At 31.3% G+C, this 27,506-nt stretch overlaps 1 protein-coding gene across 3 annotated transcripts in view; it reads right to left on the bottom strand.

Annotated features, from left to right (window-relative positions):
* The window catches only part of LOC130897906 (RNA binding protein fox-1 homolog 1-like), an 82,858-nt gene that overhangs the window by 18,891 nt on the left and 36,461 nt on the right, over positions 1-27,506 (bottom strand). For 2 of the 3 annotated variants that reach the window (XM_057806855.1, XM_057806856.1), the window contains exons 4-5: positions 25,989-26,042; positions 7,203-7,295 (exon numbers count right to left, since the gene is read on the bottom strand). In XM_057806855.1, the coding sequence (XP_057662838.1) occupies positions 7,203-7,295; positions 25,989-26,042 (147 nt within the window). The remainder of the gene's footprint in view (positions 1-7,202; positions 7,296-25,988; positions 26,043-27,506) is intronic. The other variant, XM_057806857.1, reaches the window with a different exon arrangement.

Here is a 27,506-nt window from a genome sequence, read left to right as displayed (position 1 = left end):
TTCGATCGATTTTTTAACTAAAAGGTACTCTTTGTTCAACTGGATCAATTTTATGGTTTAGGAGATATGTCGATGTTTAGATCGATGTACATGGCCAGTTAACAATCCGTAACTTTTACAGGGACAACCTGTACAAACTAAAAATAGCAAAAATCGATTTTTCGATCGATTTTTTAACTAAAAGGTACTCTTTGTTCAACTGGATCAATTTTATGGTTTAGGAGATATGTCGATGTTTAGATCGTTGTACATACCAAATTAACAATCCGTAACTTTTACAGGGACAACCTGTACAAACTAAAGATGGCAAAAATCGATTTTTCGATCGATTTTTTAACTAAAAGGTACTCTTTGTTCAACTGGATCAATTTTATGGTTTAGGAGATATGTCGATGTTTAGATCGATGTACATGGCCAGTTAACAATCCGTAACTTTTACAGGGACAACCTGTACAAACTAAAGATGGCAAAAATCGATTTTTCGATCGATTTTTTAACTAAAAAATACTCTTTTTTCAACTCAATTTTATGGTTTAAGAGATATGTAGATGTTTAGATCGTTGGTTATTAGATAAACGACTAATAAAGCTGGTTTCACACGAGACGGTTTTCTTTATTCCCATAATTTATATTTACAAAAAATCAACGTCGATTTTGTGTTAATGTGGATAGTGGGTAATAATTTAATGGATCCATCCATATTATATGACATTCGCAGAGATATTTTCTAAATTGGATCGATCGGGAAGGACCTTTTGCATGGCCACCACGTTTTCCCGATTTAAATACATTGGAATCACACACGAAACGAAATAATCGATGGATAACTTCCATTGTAGCCTTATAACACAGAATCTTGGAAAGCTTTTCGAATTTCCAAAAAATATCCTTCGTAAACTATGTAAAATGATATACTTAAATTTGAATTGTGTTTAATCGAATTTACGAGCTTATAACTCAGAAACGAGGGGTCGTAGGGGAAAATTTTTCTTTTCGACATCATTTTCGCACTAACGATTCCCGAATTTTTCGTATCGAGTCCCGGAACACACCCTGTATTTGGACTTTTATTAGAAAACGTATTCTATTTAAATGTTTCGGTTTAAATATCAGGATTTCCTGTTTAAAATATTTAATTTCGAAATAAATAATCTTGTATATGTCTAAATATGCTGTAACTAACAAATATTGGATGTCGAGAAACGGACTATCTACAGCGTGTGTCAAATTTATAGAATAACATCAGCCATTTTTACTTATAATTAAATAGAGTAGAAACGATGCAGTTTAGTTAATAATATTTTCAACCCATGGAGAAAGGGATAATTAGGTAATTAGATTGTTTATTCCTTTAGGGACATGACGTAATTTCCTATCGAAAAAGTTTGATGAGATTCTTCGTACAGGCGAGGACGTTTTAGTGAACTGAATGTTGATTAGTGGAAATGGTGGAAAAAACTACTTCGAAATGATTAGAATGGTTGATAAAAACAAGGAGTGGGAATTTTTCTAAAGGAAATTTCGCAAATTTGTATGAAATTTTTTGAATTATAGCGCCGATGTCGATCTATAAATATGTAACAGCTTGTATATATATACATATATATACCGAAAAGCTTGTGTGATTTTAGCACAAACATTTTCAAAACCATATTACTAAGCGGTCTAATGTACATTTCGAGTTTATGTCTATAAAATATTTTTCAAAAACATCGATTTTGTTGCTCAATTTGATCCCAAAATATCGACGATATTTGGCTACCAAAAAAACTGAAATAGACCCAAATGGTACCCCAAAAAAAGACCAACTTTTCAGGATTTCATTTTGAAGATTAGTTGGTTCGAATCGAGGGGTAACTACTTTTGATTTAGACAAATAAAAACATTCCATTTCGATTGTGGTACCTCCAAAACTTTCTTTTCTTTTTGGTACATACTCATTGGTCTATAGATCCCAAAATATCGACGATATCTGGCTACGAAAAAAACTGAAATAGACCCAAATGGTACCCCAAAAAAAGACCAACTTTTTAGTCTTTCATTTTGAAGATTAGTTGGTTCGAATCGAGGGGTAACTACTTTCGATTTAGACAAATAAAAACATTCCATTTCGATTGTGGTACCTCCAAAACTTTCTTTTCTTTTTGGTACATAGTCATTGGTCTATAGATCCCAAAATATCGACGATATTTGGCTACCAAAAAAACTGAAATAGACCCAAATGGTACCCCAAAAAAAGACCAACTTTTCAGGATTTCATTTTTTAGATTAGTTGGTTCGAATCGAGGGGTAACTACTTTCGATTTAGACAAATAAAAACATTCCATTTCGATTGTGGTACCTCCAAAACTTTCTTTTCTTTTTGGTACTTAGTCATTGGTCTATAGATCCCAAAATATCGACAATATCTGGCTACGAAAAAAACTGAAATAGACCCAAATGGTACCCCAAAAAAAGACCAACTTTTCAGGATTTCATTTTGAAGATTAGTTGGTTCGAATCGAGGGGTAACTACTTTCGATTTAGACAAATAAAAACATTCCATTTCGATTGTGGTACCTCCAAAACTTTCTTTTCTTTTTGGTACTTAGTCATTGGTCTATAGATCCCAAAATATCGACAATATCTGGCTACGAAAAAAACTGAAATAGACCCAAATGGTACCCCAAAAAAAGACCAACTTTTCAGGATTTCATTTTGAAGATTAGTTGGTTCGAATCGAGGGGTAACTACTTTTGATTTAGACAAATAAAAACATTCCATTTCGATTGTGGTACCTCCAAAACTTTCTTTTCTTTTTGGTACTTAGTCATTGGTCTATAGATCCCAAAATATCGACGATATTTGGCTACCAAAAAAACTGAAATAGACCCAAATGGTACCCCAAAAAAAGACCAACTTTTCAGGATTTCATTTTTTAGATTAGTTGGTTCGAATCGAGGGGTAACTACTTTCGATTTAGACAAATAAAAACATTCCATTTCGATTGAGGTACCTCCAAAACATGTGAGAAATCACCTGCAGGAATAAGAAGGAACCATCGGGTCCCAAACAACACCTGCACGGCGGATGACCCGTCGATTCGATGCTTTGACTGTTCAAAAACGTTTCTGTTTGAACCGATTTATCAGAATTCGAAATTTCTTTGCACCAATCGACACGAAAAAATTCCTTCGACATTTAAACGATGGTTCAACTCGACTTGGTGTTCGGATATTGGTGAATCAGAAGAGGTGGTCCAGCTCGGATCCTTCAGCAACAAATTTTGGTCTATAATCAATTTTGATTATCTCATATTTTATATGAAAGTCTAAAGACTTTTCGGGAACGCATTGAACAACAGATTCGGAATTTTCACCATTTTGCACTGTCAATTTTCGGGATTAGAATGAGTATCAATCACAGAAACGATGAAATTATATATAAAAAATATTTTGTTATTGAAACGATACCCAAACTAAATTCAAAAAAAAAAAAGAAAAACTTGGCTAAACAACAACGTGGAAATTCAACGTACCAAACAAAATTTTTTATCAACTTTGTAATACAAAAAAATTAACGTATAAATTTCGTAATTGTGTCGATTTTCCCCCCATTGGGGTAAATATTAAAAGTCTAACTAATCTCTTTAGAACCTGGGGGGGAAAAGAGTAACTATAAACAGCACGATTTCCAAAATTCGTTTCCGTAATGAAGTCGGGACTATATTGTGGCTACTCTAAGATACCGCTACCACAACACTGTCGTCCGGTCATTGACCTTTCGAATAACGTGGAAATTCGATATTCGCCCATCAATTTCTTTTAAATCGTGACATTTTCTAATATAAACGTTGTTGTCTGTTCCTTGGAGCCACAAGATATAAAAATCATCCTCCAAGATCACTTCCATGGTATTTAGATTCGTTTTAAAGCGCCGTATGTTCCATGGGTCTATTTTTAATTGATTACGAAGTTTGTCCAAAATTTATTTCATTTGTTGCGCCATCAGTTTCGCTACGAGTGTCTGAATGTTTAGCTTTTAAGGCCGGAGTATTCTTGGCAGTTTGTGCGTAGTTGCCACATTGTTTTTTTTTGTTTATTTTCCTTCGATGCGTTAGCCAAGTTTTGTAATTTGTTGCTATATCGATTGGAGTTTTCGAAAGTGGATTATATCATGAAAATTTTTAAGCAAAAAAAATTCAAGTTGGCAATTCATTCAAATTTAAAAACGACATCCACCTCAAGTATTTGAGTAAAAAAATATTTGACAAGTGTGCGGCAAAAGAACGTCAAAACAACACGTGTGAAGTGGTGAATTTTGATATTTACCAATAAAAATTTTGGTTATAGAAATTGGGGGCGGTTCGTTTATTGATCAAATTTTGTGGCTATAGAAATAACTACGACGAAATTCGTAGCTGCCGTTTGGGATAAATTAATGAAGTTGAAAACTTTATAGACCGGGGAGGTAAAGCCTAAAAATGGAAACAAGTTTTTTCCGTTTTCCTAATGGAAAACAATCTCGTATATTGTTTAATAAATTCCGCTGCCGAGCTTGCAAATTAAACTCGAAAATCGAGTCGTTAAAAACGACACTTAGAATATTTGGTGTTTTATTGCCACGTTCCCATTAAGAAAACGCTCATAATATAGCTGGCAAAGACTTGGGGTTGCAGCTAATTTTGGAAAATGACAATTCTTTATTAAATTATAATCCCAAGTGATTTTTCTTCCTCTTTTTTTACTCAAGATTTTCAATTTATACTGTAGATTTCCTGATGATGGTAAAAACATTTCCCGAAAACTTGGAATTATAGTTTAAGAAAGAGTTGTCATTTTCCAAAATTTGCTGCAACCCCAAATCTGTGCCAGCTATATTATGAGCGTTTTCTTATTGGGAACGTGGCATTGAAACACCAAAGTGTACTAACTTTAATATATTTTCCGAGCTTTCGAATACTTATGTAATCATTCTTCTGGGAATTAATTAATTGAGATTTGTGATGGTTCTGAGTTGTATAGATTCTTGTAAAAATTTTAAATTAATACGTTTCAAAATTCAATAAATATTTATATAAAGTTTGTGTACCATCACAAATCTCAATTAATTAATTCCCAGATGATGATTACATAAGTTATCGAAAGCTCGCATAATATATTAAAGTTAGTACAATTTGGTGTTTCATTGCCACGTTTCCAATAAGAAAACGCTTATATATATATATATATATATATATATATATATATATGTATCAAAATAAAGGATTTCTACTATTCACCTCTGAAATAATGAAATAATTTCGAAAATGTATTCCACCGTTCTTCAAAGGGGAAAACAACTACTTTCCCTGACTAATGCCCGGAGGAATATTGAATTACAACCCCTCTGAAGAACGTGATGTATATCGACCTTTTTTATCGATATTAACATCCCCAATGGCTCCCAATTGCAAGGAGAGGGTGTAACGACGTTAAACTGCTCTGATGAGACGTAATAACGTCGAAACTAGTCAGTAGTTACACCCTCTCCTTGTAATAGCGAACCATTGGGGATGTTAATATATACAAAAAGGTCGATTTACATCACGTTCTTCAGAGGGGTTGTAATTCAATATTCCTCCAAACATTAGTGAGGAAACTGGTTGGTTTCCCCATTATTTTGATACATTTTGCACACCTCATTTACCATTTACTTTGCCAGGTAGATTATGAGCGTTTACGTTGTGGGATTGTGGCAAAATTAAACACCAAAGTGTACTAACTCTAATATATATCCGAGCTTTCGAAAACATATGTTAAATTTTAATATGCCAGATCGTTAGGGATGGAATTGATAATTTGATGATTCGATTAAGTTACATCCAAAACGTCCTAACCTATAAAAATTTCATAATCTAACCAACGAACAACGATTTTTCTAACAACTATAATCAATAACCGATGATAACGATGAAATCAATGTTTTTTTTTTAAAACAAACTCGGAAATATATTAAAGTTAGTACACTACGATATATATATTTCCCAATTTCTTGGGCTTATAGGTTGTTTGGATGAAATGAATTAATCAAAAGTCGATTTTTACTTACAAATAACTTTTTTTTTGAAAGTTGGTACTTCATAAAAACGTCATATGGAATTGACAGCGCCATCTGTGTGTCAATCACACGATTTATTGAGTGATATATAAAACATAGTAGATTTCTTCAAAATATTCGAAACGATATTATACGAGGTAGATCGAAATAAAGTAATTAATCAATTTATAATACGAATAGATACAAATCGGACCTTTCAACTTCTAGAAATTCCATAGACAAAGAATCGTTGAACCAAATCAAGTTTTCCTCATATACACGACTCGTTTTCCTATGGATTTCTGCACCACCACGACCCCCAGTCTGTATAAAACGAATCACACTCGGCGGGAGGTTCAATAATGTTAACGTGGCCGTAGCACAACGCCGACTGACCTCTGAATATCAACAATGGCGGAATGTGCAGTGCGAGAGCTTCTTCTTCACGCGTAACGTCCGCACGGAGCGATCGGAGGTCGAAACAAATAAACGGCCATCGTATAATAACGTTTTGTTGAAATTTCGAGGCGAATAAATTAGTTTTATACCACGATTTTATTCCATTTCATCCAATCAAGTTTTTTTAACTATTTCTTCTGTTTTTTTTTTTTCAAAGATATCAATTTGATTACGTTGTTTTTATTATATAGGTACGAATTTTTCAAATTTTTTTTCGAAATTCCAGCGGAACTTATCAAAGAACGATTGTGGGCGGATATGTTTTCCATTAGCGATTTTTTTTAATAGGAAAACGGTTCCCTGAACGTAGTTAATGAATGATAAAACCCGATAAACAAAAAAAGAAAGAAAGGAAAACATCGAGGACCAGTAAACTGTTTGATTTTTAGTCTATTTGGAACATCCAAGATAAATTATTAAGCTGGTCTTAAACTACAGAGGAGTGATGTGCTACCGGTTAGTCACTAAAGCCTGCAAGCCAGTCTCACACGAGGTTTTGACCTTTTTTTACCGGGGAGGGACGGGACAGGCCAGTGCTACACGTAGATAGCTAGAAACCGTTCGCTTTTATGAGCAACAATTTCGTCGTTCACAAATTAGAATGAATTGTTTGTTGACGCGCTCGTTGGTCATAAATGAAGCGAACGGGTCGAAAAAAAAAAAAAATGAATAATAAACATGCACACCTCTATTTTTCTTCCCTCAACCACGGTGCCATGTAGACGGTCTCGTGCGCGCTCCGCATCAGCACTATTTGCGAATGTTACAAAACCGAAACCCTGCATGCAAAGACAGACAAGACATGCATTATCAACAGCTTCTCAAACTCGTGCAATGACATGATGACGTTAGACGTTGTATCGACCAAATAAAGACGCATGCCGTTGGTTTATTTCCTTCCGGCCTAATAGCACAACGCGACGATTGAAAACTATGGACGGATACCCGAAATTTTTGACTAGATTGTAGAAAGTTTGCAACGCAACTAGTTCCGGCGTCGATTTCGATATTGTTTTCTTCAAATTGCTTTACCGCTTTCTACTTACCAATTTAGCCGAGTGAAACTTGAATTTTTTGTTGTTTAGTACGTCGGTTATGTCGAAAATAAAGATACTAACTTTTGGTGGAATTGTTTATATGTTATAACCAAAAACCGGTTTTTTTTATTAATTTTTGTAGGAATTGGAGGTTTTATCGATATGGGGTGGATTTGTTTTTTAAGAAGTAAGGGTGGAGGACAAAAAATTCGTACAATACAGCTTAGAAAGTGAGCTTTGACTGAGAATGTCATTCATTAATTGTTTATCGTAATATGACAGTTGACAAATGACATAATGGAAATAATGGGAATGGACTTTTTCTCATTGAAAGTTGGCAACCGCGTTTTCAACGGCGTTTCTGTTTATCGTAATTTGACAGTTGTGTCAAATATCAAAACAAAATCAAAATTTTGACGAATCGTTTACGATTAATCACTTTGAAATAATGGAAATGGACTTTTTCTCATTGAAAGTTGGCAACCGCGTTTTTAACTGCGTTTCTGTTTATCGTAATTTGACAGTTGTGTCAAATGTCAAAACAAAATCAAAATTTTGACGAATCGTTTACGATTAATCACTTTGAAATAATGGAAATGGACTTTTTCTCATTGAAAGTTGGCAACCGCGTTTTTAACTGCGTTTCTGTTTATCGTAATTTGACAGTTGTGTCAAATGTCAAAACAAAATCAAAATTTTGACGAATCGTTTACTTTGAAATAATGAAAATGGACTTTTTCTCATTGAAAGTTGGCAACCGCGTTTTTAACTGCGTTTCTGTTTATCGTAATTTGACAGTTGTGTCAAATGTCAATACAAAATCAAAATTTTGACGAATCGTTTACGATTAATCACTTTGAAATAATGAAAATGGACTTTTTCTCATTGGAAGTTGGCAACCGCGTTTTTAACTGCGTTTCTGTTTATCGTAATTTGACAGTTGTGTCAAATGTCAAAACAAAATCAAAATTTTGACGAATCGTTTACGATTAATCACTTTGAAATAATGGAAATGGACTTTTTCGCATTGAAAGTTGGCAACCGCGTTTTTAACTGCGTTTCTGTTTATCGTAATTTGACAGTTGTGTCAAATGTCAATACAAAATCAAAATTTTGACGAATCGTTTACGATTAATCACTTTGAAATAATGAAAATGGACTTTTTCTCATTGGAAGTTGGCAACCGCGTTTTTAACTGCGTTTCTGTTTATCGTAATTTGACAGTTGTGTCAAATGTCAAAACAAAATCAAAATTTTGACGAATCGTTTACGATTAATCACTTTGAAATAATGGAAATGGACTTTTTCGCATTGAAAGTTGGCAACCGCGTTTTTAACTGCGTTTCTGTTTATCGTTATTTGACAGTTGTGTCAAATGTCAAAACAAAATCAAAATTTTGACGAATCGTTTACTTTGAAATAATGAAAATGGACTTTTTCTCATTGAAAGTTGGCAACCGCGTTTTTAACTGCGTTTCTGTTTATCGTAATTTGACAGTTGTGTCAAATGTCAATACAAAATCAAAATTTTGACGAATCGTTTACGATTAATCACTTTGAAATAATGAAAATGGACTTTTTCTCATTGGAAGTTGGCAACCGCATTTTTAACTGCGTTTCTGTTTATCGTAATTTGACAGTTGTGTCAAATGTCAAAACAAAATCAAAATTTTGACGAATCGTTTACGATTAATCACTTTGAAATAATGGAAATGGACTTTTTCTCATTGAAAGTTGGCAACCGCGTTTTTAACTGCGTTTCTGTTTATCGTAATTTGACAGTTGTGTCAAATGTCAAAACAAAATCAAAATTTTGACGAATCGTTTACGATTAATCACTTTGAAATAATGCAAATGGACTTTTTCTCATTGAAAGTTGGCAACCGCGTTTTTAACTGCGTTTCTGTTTATCGTAATTTGACAGTTGTGTCAAATGTCAAAACAAAATCAAAATTTTGACGAATCGTTTACGATTAATCACTTTGAAATAATGAAAATGGACTTTTTCTCATTGAAAGTTGGCAACCGCGTTTTTAACTGCGTTTCTGTTTATCGTAATTTGACAGTTGTGTCAAATGTCAAAACAAAATCAAAATTTTGACGAATCGTTTACGATTAATCACTTTGAAATAATGAAAATGGACTTTTTCTCATTGAAAGTTGGCAACCGCGTTTTTAAATGCGTTTCTGTTTATCGTAATATGACAGTTGACAAATGACATAATGTTAATGGACTTTTTCTCATTGAAAGTTGGCAACCGCGTTTTTAAATGCGTTTCTGTTTATCGTAATTTGACAGTTGTGTCAAATGTCAAAACAAAATCAAAATTTTGACAAATCGTTTACGATTAATCGAAAAGCGAACCATTAATTTTATAGAATAAAATGCAAATAATTCAATTAAAAAACAGTTTGTACAAATTTTTTGTCCCCATAACCATAATTTCAGTATATATTACTTATTATTTTGTTCAAATTCGTGTAAACTCTTCATTTACCAATTTAGTCCAGTCAAACTTCAATTTTTTCTTGTTTAGTACTTCAATACTGTCAAAAATGAAGATACTAACTTTTGGTGGAATTGTTTATATGTTATAACTAAAAACAAGTTTTTTTTAATTATTATAGGGATAAGAGGTCATATCAAACGGGGTAAAGCGTATTCTCTTCTTAAAAAATTGCTCCTTAAGAAGTATGTAGTTATGACTGGAACGACTATACAGGGTGTCCCACGACGAGTTAAAACTATCTGTATATGGTAAAATACTTATAGTAAAATCATGAAAATTTCTACGTTTGGGTTTTCGGATACGATCTTTTTATCTAAAATATTTTCAAAGTTGGCCGACTTCCGGTTCTACCGGAAATCGACTGTAGCTTTGTTATTTTAAATAGAACACCCTATATATTAATACATTTTTGAAATCTTCGTAAAATTTTAGTATACTTTTGTCTAAAAACTTTTTTCGAAAAATGCATACTTTTTGAGTTATTAATTTTTTTGTAAAAAATTTGACCGTTGCAGATCCTTATAAATTATTTTTTTACGAGGATATCCTTAAAGATATGAAAATTGTTTTTATTCGGTTTCTTTTAACAAGGTTACACGTATTTGAATCTATGTTGTAAAATTTTATATTTTATACAGGGTGAGTATAAAAAGTGTTCAAATTTTAACTTCATAAATATCCAACTGGTTTTTTCTATTTTAATGCATTCAAGGATAAAAAAGGCAAATTCATGTATACTTTTCTATACTTAAGCCTCACCGTTATCCAAATATTAAATGTTTTCTGTAAATTTTTCTATTTTTCACCTCTGAATGCATTAAAATAGAAAAAACCAGTTGGATATTTATGAAGTTAAACTTTGAACACTTCTTATACACACCCTGTATAAAATGAGAACTTTTTCAACGTACATTCAAATACGTCTGACCTTGTTAAATGCAACCGAACAGAAACCATTTTCATATATTTAAGGGTATCTTCGTAAAAAAATAATTTATAAGGGTCCGCAAGGGTTAAATTTTTTACAAAAAAATCAATAAGTCAAAAAGTATGCATTTTTCGAAAAAAGTTTTTAGACAAAAGTATATGAAAATTTTACGTAGATTCCAAAAATGTATTAATATATAGGGTGTTTCATATAAAATAACAAAGTTACAGTAGACTTCTGGTAGAACCGTATTTTGCCATTTTAGTTAGTTTTAATTCGTCGTGGGACACCCTGTATATAAGAAAAAGATTATAGTATAGCTGCGGAGAGAACATTTTAAAGATTAAAATTTACTAAAAAAAATCTAACCATGAGATATATCGAAAACAAAAAAAAAACAAACAAAGTTTCTTTCGATTATTCTAGTTTTGATAATTTCGAAAATTTTTATGATACCTCTTGGAATTAAACTAATTACACAGCAGTGAAAGCTGAAACAACGTTGAAATTAAGAGTCCACAAGCTGTAGAAAACAATAGAAAAGGGTTTGGACTGGCCTACAGCCCCAAATATAACACAGATTTTTTTCCATAAAAGTTAAAAACGAAAACATTTAAATAGGAAAAAAAATTTGAAAGAAAGACTTCAAAACAAAGTATACATCGGCAGATTTAACAATTTTATTCATTTTTTCAATTGGGTTTGTTAAATTTATTTTAATACTCTTTTATTCATAAGAATAACCTGTATTAAGGGAAGACCCTGTATTAACAGTTGTTGAATGTCTGCCTTTGTAAAGTTTTATTATAAAATCGACTACAATCGGATAAGACGTGATGAAAATAATAAATTGTCATTAACGATTAAAATCGAACCTTGGTGTTAAGTCATAGTACAGGAAAAATAGGATTAAAGCCGGGATTAAATTGGGCGCTGGCGATTTTCTAGATTTTCGGAGGTTTTCGGTTACTGAATGATATAATAATAACGAGATTTCGAAATTTTGGAAGTCATTTTTTCGTTGAAGTCGGAGGCGGCGCATCCGTTTGTAATTCCCGCCAATTTACGTTCCAGGCGTCCATGGAAATTGCTCCAACTTTTGTAAAACAACTTCGTTTTCAATAATTCAAAATGCATCATGATGATTAATAATAATTTTAAAACTACTTCTTGGTTTAAAACGAACTAACTGTTAAAAAACGCGATCATGTCGTTCTCTGATGATTATTATTTCAAAAATCAATTTTGAGGTTAGAAACAAATACCTGGGATACTTTTTTGTAGAAAATTTTGTACTCTACATTTTGTATTATCGAAATTTTGTTCGAATTCTTCATAGTTTTCGAGTTTTTCGCGATTCAAAATATTTTTGAACGTTCAAACTCATTTTAAAAAGGAAATTTTGAGGTTAGGAAAAAAATCGAAACCTTTTTTGTACAGAATGTTATGCTCCACATTTTTTGTCTGGACAGTTTGTGTCGAAATCCTCATAATTTTTGAGTTATCTCCAATTCAAAATGTTTTTGAGTAAAAGAACTCATTTTATGGTGAAAATTTTGAGGTTAGGAAAAAATGCTTAAAGACCAATCTGTAGAGAATTTTGTGCTGTACATTTTTTGTTCCAGCACTTTTTTTCGAATTCCTCCTAGTTTTCGAGTTATTCGCAATTCAACATATTTTTGAGTGTATAAACCCATTTTGAGGTGAAAATTTTGAGGTTAGGAAAAAATACCTGGAATACTTTTTTGTAGAAAATTTTGTACTCTACATTTTTTATTACCGAAATTTTCTTCGAATTCTTCATAGTTTTCGAGTTATTCGCGTTTCAAAATTTTTTTGAGTTTAATGTCCCAAAATTTCGAAAATCCGTACCTGTAATTTTGTTAAGAATTGTTAGACTTATCCAGTATCCTTAAACCGTCCACAATGTAGAAAATCAAAACCGTCCAATTTAATTTAAAGTTTTAGCTCAAAATCGCCTAATTTGCCTGTACTATCAAGTTCTTTGACCAACAGCGGATTGGTTGAAATATAAATTTTATATACGTTTCTTTTCAGATATCCACAGCTGGAATTTCCACATGACTTGAATGTTAAATTGACGTATCGTCCGTTGATTTTTTTTTTTTAATAATGTGCGAATATAAATAAAGAAAATACACCGGGCGTCGCAATTAGAATTTCAATTTCACTATTTATACATATTTAGATAAACAGTGCCACTATTTGGGTTGTAAACCTCCAATTGAAACCTCTAATTTTAAAAATATGTATCAATACCACCCAATAGTTGATAGTTTTCGAGATAAAGTACCAAAAAATTAAAAATAACCAACAATAACAAAAAAAAAAAAAATTCGTAGGATTCAGATCAGGAGAGTAGAAGGGACGATCATAATGTGTATAGGATCATATTTATATGGAAAAACAGGAAAAAATTCGTAGGATTTAGATCAGGAGAGTAGAATGGACGATTATAATGTGTATAGGATCATATTTATATGGAAAAACAGGAAAAAATTCGTAGGATTTAGATCAGGAGAGTAGAATGGACGATTATAATGTGTATAGGATATTTATATGGAAAAACAGGAAAAAATTCGTAGGATTTAGATCAGGAGAGTAGAATGGACGATTATAATGTGTATAGGATCATATTTATATGGAAAAACAGGAAAAAATTCGTAGGATTTAGATCAGGAGAGTAGAATGGACGATTATAATGTGTATAGGATCATATTTATATGGAAAAACAGGAAAAAATTCGTAGGATTTAGATCAGGAGAGTAGAATGGACGATTATAATGTGTATAGGATCATATTTATATGGAAAAACGGGAAAAATTCGTAGGTTTCAGATCAGGAGAGTAGAATGGACGATCATAATGTATAGGATCATATTTATATGGAAAAACGGGAAAAATTCGTAGGTTTCAGATCAGGAGAGTAGAATGGACGATTATAATGTGTATAGGATCATCTTTATATGGAAAAACGGAAAAAATTCGTAGGATTCAGATCAGGAGAGTAGAATGGACGATTATAATGTGTATAGGATCATCTTCATATGAGAAAACGGCAAAAAATCGTAGGATTCAGATCAGGAGAGTAGAATGGACGATTATAATGTGTATAGGATCATCTTTATATGGAAAAACGGAAAAAATTCGTAGGATTCAGATCAGGAGAGTAGAATGGACGATTATAATGTGTATAGGATCATATTTATATGGAAAAACGGGAAAAATTCGTAGGTTTCAGATCAGGAGAGTAGAATGGACGATTATAATGTGTATAGGATCATATTTATATGGAAAAACGGGAAAAATTCGTAGGTTTCAGATCAGGAGAGTAGAATGGACGATTATAATGTGTATAGGATCATATTTATATGGAAAAACGGGAAAAATTCGTAGGATTCAGATCAGGAGAGTAGAAGGGACGATCATAATGTATAGGATCATATTTATATGGAAAAACAGGAAAAAATTCGTAGGATTTAGATCAGGAGAGTAGAATGGACGATTATAATGTGTATAGGATCATCTTCATATGAGAAAACGGCAAAAAATCGTAGGATTCAGATCAGGAGAGTAGAATGGACGATTATAATGTGTATAGGATCATATTTATATGGAAAAACGGGAAAAATTCGTAGGTTTCAGATCAGGAGAGTAGAATGGACGATTATAATGTGTATAGGATCATATTTATATGGAAAAACGGGAAAAATTCGTAGGTTTCAGATCAGGAGAGTAGAATGGACGATCATAATGTATAGGATCATATTTATATGGAAAAACGGGAAAAATTCGTAGGTTTCAGATCAGGAGAGTAGAATGGACGATTATAATGTGTATAGGATCATATTTATATGGAAAAACGGGAAAAATTCGTAGGATTCAGATCAGGAGAGTAGAAGGGACGATCATAATGTATAGGATCATATTTATATGGAAAAACAGGAAAAAATTCGTAGGATTTAGATCAGGAGAGTAGAATGGACGATTATAATGTGTATAGGATCATCTTCATATGAGAAAACGGCAAAAAATCGTAGGATTCAGATCAGGAGAGTAGAATGGACGATTATGTGTATAGGATCATCTTTATATGAGAAAACGGGAAAAAATTCGTAGGATTCAGATCGGGAGAATAGAATGGACGATTATAACGTGTATAGGATCATCTTTATATGGTAAAACGGGAAAAAATTCGTAGGATTTAGATCAGGAGAGTAGGAGGGACGATCATAATGTATAGGATCATCTTTATATGGGAAAACGGGAAAAATTCGTAAGATTCAGATCAGGAGAGTAGAATGGACGACCTCATACGTTTTACATTAAGCTGAGCTAAATAAATGATTTCATCCTTCTTGAAGACAAACATTTGATGGCACATTTCTAAACGTAAACTTGTCGTTCGAAAATAAGTTACTAGACAATTGTTTTTGTGCTTTAACGGCCTCTCTAATCCATGACGTAAATACATAGGACAACGTCATCGTAGTACCGTTTTTACACATTTTGCGCCCAAAAAATTCGATATAAATTTAAATGTATGCCCAACACATTGTAAATATGGCGGAGATCGACAAATTCTTATTTATCCGAAGACGTATCCATCATAGTTTCCATTGGACCATGTGCTATTAGGTTTTGAAACATTTTATGATTTCTAGAAGCCTCATTCCACATTTTCAGGATTAAAACAATTATTAATCTGTTAAAGCCTCTCAAAAAAAGTAGTGGCAAGGCGTGTTCATCAAATGTGCGCCGTTATACATAATGTTTATCCACCCAGTATATCTTGGTACTAAAAAACAAAAAAAAAATCACCCATACGGTTGATTTACGAACGGGTTTATTCGGTTTTTTGGTACCAAGGTATCCTGGACCAAATATCGACGGAAAAATATTATTGACGCCGGAAATTGATTATCTAGAAAGTTAACAGGTTTTCTTATAGTAAATTCAGGATGTTTTTTTTTTTATATATTTCGCATCGATTTCACACACTAACCCGTTGAAAAAAAAAACAAAAATACATTTCATCCGCCCCCGTATATAAATTATACAGAAATATAATCTGATAACTAATCGACGGCCATCATTCGATATACAGTTTTAATTTGAAGGGTATTAAATACAGGGTAGTCGAAAAATTTTGGAAAAATTGATTGATTTGTGTCGATTTTTATGCGGACCACCCTGTATATACGATTTTTGAGTTCGGTTATATCATTGGGATCTTCAGAAGCTGCGATCAGTTCGATCGGTACATTTCTCAAGATTATGGGTAATATACCGGGCGTCGAAGAAATATTCAACACGGAATTGGCCATTCAATGTGGTTCAAAAAAATTTTATATTTTACATTTTTTTTGATATTGTTCAGATTCATTTATTCGTATCTAACGTCATTTGTAACTATTTTTTTTCCTATAGAAACCAACGAGAAATTCAATCAAATGTCAAGATTTTTATTGACCCGTCCTTGTACTTAGTACTATTTAATATAAAGACGAAATTTTTCTTCGTGTACTTCTCCGACCGAAGCTCGGAACTTTCCCAATCGATTACGCGGATAAATTCATTAAAAAAAAATGCGAAAAAACATTAACGAAATGACAAACGTCTTTTTTTTAATTAGACGTACCCCGTACATCTAATATAATCTTTCGTATTTACAAACATTTTGCTTATAATTAAAAAGCAATTAACAACTCCAAGCTAATAATTCCGTAAGTAACAAAAGCAATCAACACGAAAAAAAAATAAAAAATAAAAAAACAATCTAAGAACTAGACCCATATCAAACACAACCTCACACGTACCAATTTTATATAACAAAATCTTAACTTATCGATAATCAAGTTTGGAAACGAAAAATTATAATTTACAGCTACGAGGGCTGCGTGATAAGTTTTCGAACTCAACTCGAAGATCTAAATTTGGAACTTTTTTAGAAAAAGGCTATATTAAGCGATCACACTGTAGATCGATTGTCTGTTGACAAACCAGTACAGCCGTTACCTTTTTAAACTTATAATGAATGTTTATAACGTCGACGCGTGAGGTATATATCGATTATTTAATAACCACACCCTGTATAAATTGTACGCGTGCATATTTACGTAAAAGATTAAGGTTAAAATTAGATAAATCTTGATAATAATTTGAGTTTAGAGCTGAATATGATATAAAACATCATCTATAATGTATAAATACTAAGTTCTGGTATTTGTAGACTATATAAAGGCGTTTGATACGGTAAACAATCGCGAAATGCTGACAGCCGACTGTCGAATAATGCTCCTAGCATCCATTGCTCATTGGGAACCTCATTTTATGGTTTAAGGCAATTGGCGAAACACTGAATCACCCCAAGATGATGATGGAGCCTCCAAAAAATGTGATAATATCGAAAAAACGAGCACCTACAAATTCTAGGCAGAGGCAACCACGTAAACTGATAGAATAGGTAGATAAATCTTGATAATAACATCATCTATAATGTATAAATACTACGTTTTGGTATTTGTGGACTATATAAAGGCGTTTGATACGGTAAACAATCGCGAAATGCTGACAGCCGACTGTCGAATAATGCTCCTAGCATCCATAGCTCATTGGGAACCTCATTTTATGGTTTAAGGCAATTGGCGAAACACTGAATCACCCCAAGATGATGATGGAGCCTCCAAAAAATGTGATAATATCGAAAAAACGAGCACCTACAAATTCTAGGCAGAGGCAACCACGTAAACTGATAGAATAGGTAGATAAATCTTGATAATAACATCATCTATAATGTATAAATACTACGTTTTGGTATTTGTAGACTATATAAAGGCGTTTGATACGGTAAACAATCGCGAAATGCTGACAGCCGACTGTCGAATAATGCTCCTAGCATCCATAGCTCATTGGGAACCTCATTTTATGGTTTAAGGCAATTGGCGAAACACTGAATCACCTCAAGATGATTATGGAGCCTCCAAAAAATGTGATAATATCGAAAAAACGAGCACCTACAAATTCTAGGCAGAGGCAACCACGTAAACTGATAGAATAGGTAGATAAATCTTGATAATAACATCATCTATAATGTATAAATACTACGTTTTGGTATTTTTGGACTATATAAAGGCGTTTGATACGGTAAACAATCGCGAAATGCTGACAGCCGACTGTCGAATAATGCTCCTAGCATCCATAGCTCATTGGGAACCTCATTTTATGGTTTAAGGCAATTGGCGAAACACTGAATCACCTCAAGATGATGATGGAGCCTCCAAAAAATGTGATAATATCGAAAAAACTAGCTCTTACAAATTCTCGGCAGAGGCAACGAGGTAAACTGATAGAATAGGTTTGACATGGGACGGATATTTCGCGGTATTGAAGCTCTAACCTCAACGAAGGCTACCATGAACAAAATCTTCTTCAATAGCAAGAAGACAAGTTCGAAATGGAACCAAGCACGAAGAAAAGAGAAGACGCTGATGGATGGATTCATGGACATCGACATCTCAAGGTCGACAAGTTGGAAACTACAGAAAGAACTACGAAACGCGGGATAATCCACAATATAGCCTGGATCTGGTCTAGTGCGATTTGTGATGAAAGTATTTCGAAAGGAAGTGACATTTTTGGAAGAATAACTTTTATAATAAACTTCAATTATTGAGGAAAACTTATAGAAAATTTTCCTTTTCGGTCATGGTCATTTTTACCTTGATAGCAGGTAAATTAATGATCGCGCCTCGTATATTCGTTTGAAACAAAACGTGTCCTGGTATGGGACAATCGATTTCGATTAAAAAAAAAGTGAAATTTTGCATTATGCAACGTGCATTTCGAAAAACAAACCCACCGAAAAATAATAATTGGATTTCTGAAAAAAAAAGGAAAAGGGATTTTTTTAACAAAAACTACAGTAGCCTTTAGGGACAACTTCAGATCATGCTTTCCATGGGCTAAATCCTAGACTATTTATATGGTTAGGTGTGAAATCGCATGCACATAGATTTTGTCATTTTCTCATAATCCGATGCAGTTATAAACATTTAGTTAAAAAAAAAATAACCTACGTGTAGAAAATTTCGTATTTATACACAATTTTTTCTAGTACGGTTAACAAATCCAGAAATTTTTATATCCAAACGATCTAATTAAAATCTGAGATATGGCAACTACGTACGACTAGAACAATATGTGTAATATAATGAAAAAAAAAAAGCTTTACTAAAAATCTATGTAGCAAAACATCCCAAAGCCACCAATAGAAACCAACACAAAATGTATAAAAACTCGTCATAATTTAAAACGGTTTCAAGCTAAGTCTAATTTATGCTTGTCGCAATAACAATAACACTAAATCCACCTCTAGCAAGATTCGTGGAACTGTTCCAAAATAAAAATAAAAGCCCAACTCTACTTTATTAGAAAATGTTTATGGTTTAGAGAATTTTTTTCTAAAATCTCTATAAATGATCAAAATTAGAGAGATTTTTAACCAGATCGAATGTTTTATGTCGAAAATAATCGATTATTTTTAATTTACAATCGATTTTGTCGAAAAGTTAGTCATTTTCAAATATTTTCTATCAAAGTTTCGATAGTTTCATTCAAAATGTCAAATATGACAGCTGTCATTAAGAAAATTTAAAAATAAACGTGAATCTCATGAAATGATAAAAATCAAAAAGAATTTCATCTATTTCAACGATTTTCTATCAATAATAATCGATTCTTTTCAATTTACAATCGATTTTGTCGAAAAGTAAGTCATTTTCAAATATTTGCCATCAAAGTTTCGATAATTTCATTCAAAATGTCAATTATGACAGCTGTCATTGAGAAAATTGAAAAATAATAGTGAATCTCATGAAATGATAAAAATCAAAAAGAATTTCATGTATATCAACGATTTTCTATCAATAATAATCGATTCTTTTCAATTTACAATCGATTTTGTCGAAAAGTAAGTCATTTTCAAATATTTTCCATCAAAGTTTCGATAATTCCATTCAAAATGTCAATTATGACAGCTGTTATTAAGAAAATTGAAAAATAATAGTGAATATCATGAAATTTTAAAAATCAAAAAGAATTTCATCTATTTCAACGATTTTCTATCAATAATAATCGATTCTTTTCAATTTACAATCGATTTTGTCGAAAAGTAAGTCATTGTCAAATATTTGCCATCAAAGTTTCGATAATTTCATTCAAAATGTCAATTATGACAGCTGTTATTAAGAAAATTGAAAAATAATAGTGAATATCATGAAATTTTAAAAATCAAAAAGAATTTCATCTATTTCAACGATTTTCTATCAATAATAATCGATTCTTTTCAATTTACAATCGATTTTGTCGAAAAGTAAGTCATTGTCAAATATTTGCCATCAAAGTTTCGATAATTTCATTCAAAATGTCAATTATGACAGCTGTTATTAAGAAAATTGAAAAATAATAGTGAATATCATGAAATTTTAAAAATCAAAAAGAATTTCATCTATTTCAACGATTTTCTATCAATAATAATCGATTCTTTTCAATTTACAATCGATTTTGTCGAAAAGTAAGTCATTTTCAAATATTTGCCATCAAAGTTTCGATAATTTCATTCAAAATGTCAATTATGACAGCTGTCATTGAGAAAATTGAAAAATAATAGTGAATCTCATGAAATGATAAAAATCAAAAAGAATTTCATGTATATCAACGATTTTCTATCAATAATAATCGATTCTTTTCAATTTACAATCGATTTTGTCGAAAAGTAAGTCATTTTCAAATATTTGGCATCAAAGTTTCGATAGTTTCATTCAAAATGTCAAATATGACAGCTGTCATTAAGAAAATTTAAAAATAAACGTGAATCTCATGAAATGATAAAAATCAAAAAGAATTTCATCTATTTCAACGATTTTCTATCAATAATAATCGATTCTTTTCAATTTACAATCGATTTTGTCGAAAAGTAAGTCATTGTCAAATATTTGCCATCAAAGTTTCGATAACTCCATTCAAAATGTCAATTATGACAGCTGTCATTGAGAAAATTGAAAAATAATAGTGAATCTCATGAAATGATAAAAATCAAAAAGAATTTCATCTATTTCAACGATTTTCTATCAATAATAATCGATTCTTTTCTATTTACAATCGATTTTGTCGAAAAGTAAGTCATTTTCAAATATTTGCCATCAAAGTTTCGATAATTCCATTCAAAATGTCAATTATGACAGCTGTCATTAAGAAAATTGAAAAATAATAGTGAATATCATGAAATTTTAAAAATCAAAAAGAATTTCATCTATTTCAACGATTTTCTATCAATAATAATCGATTCTTTTCAATTTACAATCGATTTTGTCGAAAAGTAAGTCATTGTCAAATATTTGCCATCAAAGTTTCGATAATTCCATTCAAAATGTCAATTATGACAGCAATTATTCGAAATAACAGTAAAAATGATCAGATTTTCGATAATTTTTTCTTAAATGTCAATTATGACAGCTATCTACCTCTATCAAGATTCGTGGAACTGTTCCTAAATAAAAATAAAAGCCCAACTCTACTTTTTTTACATGAGATACTAGAGGTGGTTCAAATCTACTGTTAGTGAAATGACATTCACGTATAAGAAGTAACGGTAATTTGTTTGTTTTTTAATAGAGGTGCGTAACGTTATTTTGGTAACGGTTATTGTCATTACAATTTTTCCAGTCGGTTATTTGGTGAGATGGATATGAAGTTTGAAAAACAGAACATATCAATAAAAACCAGACGAACTGAGAAATAGCTTCTACAGCACAACCATTAACGTAAAATAATAAATAAACGGAAAATAAAACCAAAATTTTCCTACGCCATCATAATGTCATGTATCTTGTTTTCAGTAATGTCATCAAATTGCACAAATTTCATAAATATTTTCATCTATATACAGGATGGAACATAAATATAAAATTTTATATTCTTCTATGATTCACCCTGTATTATATTGTTCGTATATCATATGTATATAATAAAATTGTATAACATGCGATTGAGAATAAATTTTTTGATAAGAAAAATGAGCCTGATCAGCTTTGCTGCTATTAATTCCAAACTAGAATTCATTGTACAGGGTGGATTCTACTAGAAAAACCCATAGAACGAAATTTCAATGAACCTAAACTACCCCTAAAGATTTCCATTCCAGTTTTTCTGGAATTTGACACTTTGATAGTTTGAGCAAGTTGAAGTTTTTGGGGCTTTCTGCCCATTAAGACCTTTGATCAGCTTGATTTGAACTATCGTAGCGCCAAATTTGAGAAAAACTGGCCAGTACCCCTCCTCTTATGGTTCCCTTGGTCACTTCAGGGGCAGTTTTGGAGAATTGGAGGCGTTTGGGGCCTTCCTGCCCATTGAGACCTTTGATCAGCTTGATTTGAACTATCGTAGCGCCAAATTAGAGAAAAACTGGCCAGTACCCCTCCTCTTATGGTTCCCTTGGTCACTTCAGGGGCAGTTTTGGAGAATTGGAGGCGTTTGGGGGCTTCCTGCCCATTAAGACCTTTGATCAGCTTGATTTGAACTATCGTAGCGCCAAATTTGAGAAAAACTGGCCAGTACCCCTCCTCTTATGGTTCCCTTGGTCACTTCAGGGGCAGTTTTGGAGAATTGGAGGCGTTTGGGGCCTTCCTGCCCATTGAGACCTTTGATCAGCTTGATTTGAACTATCGTAGCGCCAAATTTGAGAAAAACTGGCCAGTACCCCTCCTCTTATGGTTCCCTTGGTCACTTCAGGGGCAGTTTTGGAGAATTGGAGGCGTTTGGGGCCTTCCTGCCCATTGAGACCTTTGATCAGCTTGATTTGAACTATCGTAGCGCCAAATTAGAGAAAAACTGGCCAGTACCCCTCCTCTTATGGTTCCCTTGGTCACTTCAGGGGCAGTTTTGGAGAATTGGAGGCGTTTGGGGGCTTCCTGCCCATTAAGACCTTTGATCAGCTTGATTTGATTCTTTTCAATTTACAATCGATTCTGTCATTCTCAAATATTTTTGATAATGTCAATTGTGACAGAAGTTATTGAAAAAATTTAAAAATATTCATCAAATTACTGTTACTGAAAAAAGCTTTTTTGTAAAATTTGTAACCTGTATAGAAATACGTCAACATTTTAATTTTAGAGAATTCGTGCAATTTTCAAAATTTAAAAAACTTGTAACTAATATTTGAATATTTCTTTTTATTTATCACTCATGTTAAAATTCGAAAATATTATTCTAGTTTATTTTTATGAAATCATTAATATTGACAGAGGATATTTTTGGAACCTTCACAGACGCATTCACTGCAAAATGCACTGTTCGTTTCGTAACATATTGTTGTGAAAAAACATGTAAGAAACAATTCAAATGAAAAAAAAAATAAAATAAAATAGCACTAACTCGTCTCGACGAAAAAAAAAATATTACAAATTTCTCATCGATTTTTAATAGACCAGTCAATTATTTCGAAATTTTAATCGATTTTTAATAGTCCAGTCAAATATTCGAATATCTCTTCGATTTTCAATAGGCTGGTCAAAACTTTCAGGAATTTCATCGAATTTTAATAATCTAGTCAATTATTCGAAAAATTTCTTTGATTTTAATAGTCCAGTCAAAGATTTCATCGAATTTTAATAATCCAGTCAATTATTCGAAAAATTTCATTGATTTTAATAGGCCAGTCAAAAATTTTAGGAATTTCATCGAATTTTAATAATCCAGTCAATTATTCGAAAAATTCCTTTGATTTTAATAGTCCAGTCAAAGATTTCATCCATTTTTAATAGTCCAGTCAAAGATTTCATCGAATTTTAATCATCCAGTCAATTATTCGAAAAATTTCATTGATTTTAATAGGCCAGTCAAAAATTTTAGGAATTTCATCGAATTTCAATAATCCAGTCAATTATTCGAAAAATTTCTTTGATTTTAATAGTCCAGTCAAAGATTTCATCCATTTTTAATAGTCCAGTCAAAAATCTCATCGAATTTTAATCATCCAGTCAATTATTCGAAAAATTTCTTTGATTTTAATAATCCAGTCAAAGATTTCATCGAATTTTAATAATACAGTAAATTATTCGGAAAATTTCATTGATTTTAATAGTCTAGTCAAAAATCTCATCGAATTTTAATAATCCAGTCAATTATTCGGAAAATTTCATTGATTTTAATAGTCCAGTCAAAGATTTCATCCATTTTTAATAGTCCAGTCAAAAATCTCATCGAATTTTAATCATCCAGTCAATTATTCGAAAAATTTCTTTGATTTTAATAGTCCAGTCAAAAATCTCATCGAATTTTAATAATCCAGTCAATTATTCGAAAAATTTCATTGATTTTAATAGTCCAGTCAAAAATCTCATCGAATTTTAATAATCCAGTCAATTATTCGAAAAATTTCATGGATTTTAATAGTCCAGTCAAAAATCTCATCGAATTTTAATAATCCAGTCAATTATTCGGAAAATTTCATTGATTTTAATAGGCCAGTCAAAAATCTCATCGAATTTTAATAATCCAGTCAATTATTCGAAAAATTTCATTGATTTTAATAGTCCAGTCAAAAATCTCATCGAATTTTAATAATCCAGTCAATTATTCGAAAAATTTCATGGATTTTAATAGTCCAGTCAAAAATCTCATCGAATTTTAATAATCCAGTCAATTATTCGAAAAATTTCATGGATTTTAATAGTCCAGTCAAAAATCTCATCGAATTTTAATAATCCAGTCAATTATTCGAAAAATTTCATTGATTTTAATAGTCCAGTCAAAAATCTCATCGAATTTTAATAATCCAGTCAATTATTCGAAAAATTTCATGGATTTTAATAGTCCAGTCAAAAATCTCATCGAATTTTAATAATCCAGTCAATTATTCGAAAAATTTCATTGATTTTAATAGTCCAGTCAAAAATCTCATCGAATTTTAATAATCCAGTCAATTATTCGAAAAATTTCATGGATTTTAATAGTCCAGTCAAAAATCTCATCGAATTTTAATAATCCAGTCAATTATTCGGAAAATTTCATTGATTTTAATAGGCCAGTCAAAAATTTTAGGAATTTCATCGAATTTTAATAATCCAGTCAATTATTGGAAAAATTTCTTTGATTTTAATAGTCCAGTCAAGGATTTCATCCATTTTTAATAGTCCAGTCAAAAATCTCATCGAATTTTAATAATCCAGTCAATTATTCGGATAATTTCATTGATTTCAATAGGCCAGTCAAAATTTTAGGAATTTCATCGAATTTTAATAATCCAGTCAATTATTCGAAAAATTTCTTTGATTTTAATAGTCCAGTCAAGGATTTCATCCATTTTTAATAGGCCAGTCAAAAATTTTATCGATTTTTTATAGGCCAGTCAAAAATTTCATCGAATTTTAATAATCCATTCAATTCGAAAAATTTCATTGTTTGTAATAGTCCAGTCAAAAATGTCATCGATTTGTAAAATACCAGTGAATTAATTCGAAAATTTCATAAATTTGCAATAGGCCAGTCAATAGTTTGAAAAATCTCTCCGATTTTTAATAGGCTAGTCAAATATTCGAATAATATCTAAATTTTCAAAAATCAAAAAATCACAAAATATAATTAGTAATATATTGAAAATGGTATTTTTTTTAAATTAATGTATCCGAGTTTATTTCATTTTTAAAATTAAATGATAATTTTATTAACAGAATTTTCACACCCCACGCGATAACATCCCTTCAAGGTGGTTACGAATATTAATTTTTTTGTAAATTCTGATAAATATAGAAATTTTGAATTTTGTAAATTCCTTGCAATCATTTTTTCAAAATTTTCGTTACGGTATGAAACTAAAAACTAAAATAAACTAGTTAATTTAATAGCAACATAGCTGGCTCGAAAATAAATAAATTTTATATTGATTTCATTATAATTATAAAAAAATTTTACATACCTTAGATCCACGTTCGTTGAAAATTATTTCTACATCTAAAATTGGGCCAAATTGCTGCAATAAAAACATGCAGTCATAAAAAGAAAAACAGCAATTACTATAAAATTATTCAAATTCAAAAAATTCATTCAAATATATATCGTTACGATTCGTCCACTGATAAAGACCACGAAGCCGGTCCTGTTCGATTACGTTAGTCGATGCGTAAGTTTGGCGAAGGCGCCTACTGTATTTATACATTTAAATGGCGGCTAATTCCTTTGTTTTTTTTTGTGAACTGTTTATATTATGTTGTTTTAGAGACATTTTTAAGTGGTTTACGGCAAATTAAGAGATTTCCGGGAATTCGAACATTCTGGAAAATGAGATTGTATATAGAAATGACTAACGTCTAGATTTTCATCTATTGGAAAACTAATTTCAACTAAAATGATTAGAAAAAGTAATTAAACATCTTTTTTTTTTTTAAATAAATGTAAAATATGAAAAATCTAAACATTTCATCGATTTTTAAAAGGCCACTGAAATATTCGAAAAATCCGATCGATTTTTAATGGGCCAGTCAATAATTTGAAAAAACTCGTCGATTTTTAAAAAGTCAGTCAATAGTTTGAAAAATCTCATCAATTTATAATAGTACATTCAAATATTCGAAAAATCTCATAGATTTTAATAGTCCAGTCAAAAATGTCATCGATTTTTAATAGGCCAGTCAAAAATTTCATCGATTTTCAATAGTCCAGTCAAAAATGTCATCGATTTTCAATAGTCCAGTCAAAAATCTCATCGATTTTCAATAGTCCAGTCAATAGTTTGAGAAATATTATTGATTTTCAATAGTCCAGTCCATTATTCGAAAAATTTCACTGATTTTAATAATCCAGTCAAAAATGTCATCGATTTTCAATAGGCCAGTCAAAAATTTCATCGATTTTCAATAGTCCAGTCAAAAATCTCATCAATTTTTAAAAGGCAAGTCAATTATTTCAAAAATGTCATCGATTTTCAATAGTCCAGTCAATAGTTTGAGAAATATTATTGATTTTCAATAGTCCAGTCCATTATTCGAAAAATTTCACTGATTTTAATAATCCAGTCAAAAATGTCATCGATTTTCAATAGGCCAGTCAAAAATTTCATCGATTTTCAATAGTCCAGTCAAAAATCTCATCAATTTTTAAAAGGCAAGTCAATTATTTCAAAAATGTCATCGATTTTCAATAGTCCAGTCAATAGTTTGAGAAATATTATTGATTTTCAATAGTCCAGTCCATTATTCGAAAAATTTCACTGATTTTAATAATCCAGTCAAAAATGTCATCGATTTTCAATAGGCCAGTCAAAAATTTCATCGATTTTCAATAGTCCAGTCAAAAATCTCATCAATTTTTAAAAGGCAAGTCAATTATTTCAAAAATTTCATCGATTTTCAATAGTCCAGTCAAAAATCTCATCAATTTTTAAAAGGCAAGTCAATTATTTCAAAAATCTCATCGATTTTCAATAGTCCAGTCAATA

The sequence above is a fragment of the Diorhabda carinulata genome, chromosome 9, assembly GCF_026250575.1.
Source record: "Diorhabda carinulata isolate Delta chromosome 9, icDioCari1.1, whole genome shotgun sequence".
In the NCBI taxonomy this organism is placed as follows: domain Eukaryota; kingdom Metazoa; phylum Arthropoda; class Insecta; order Coleoptera; family Chrysomelidae; genus Diorhabda; species Diorhabda carinulata.
Note: the sequence above shows the minus strand (reverse complement) of the source record. Positions and strands in the feature narration are given on the sequence as shown.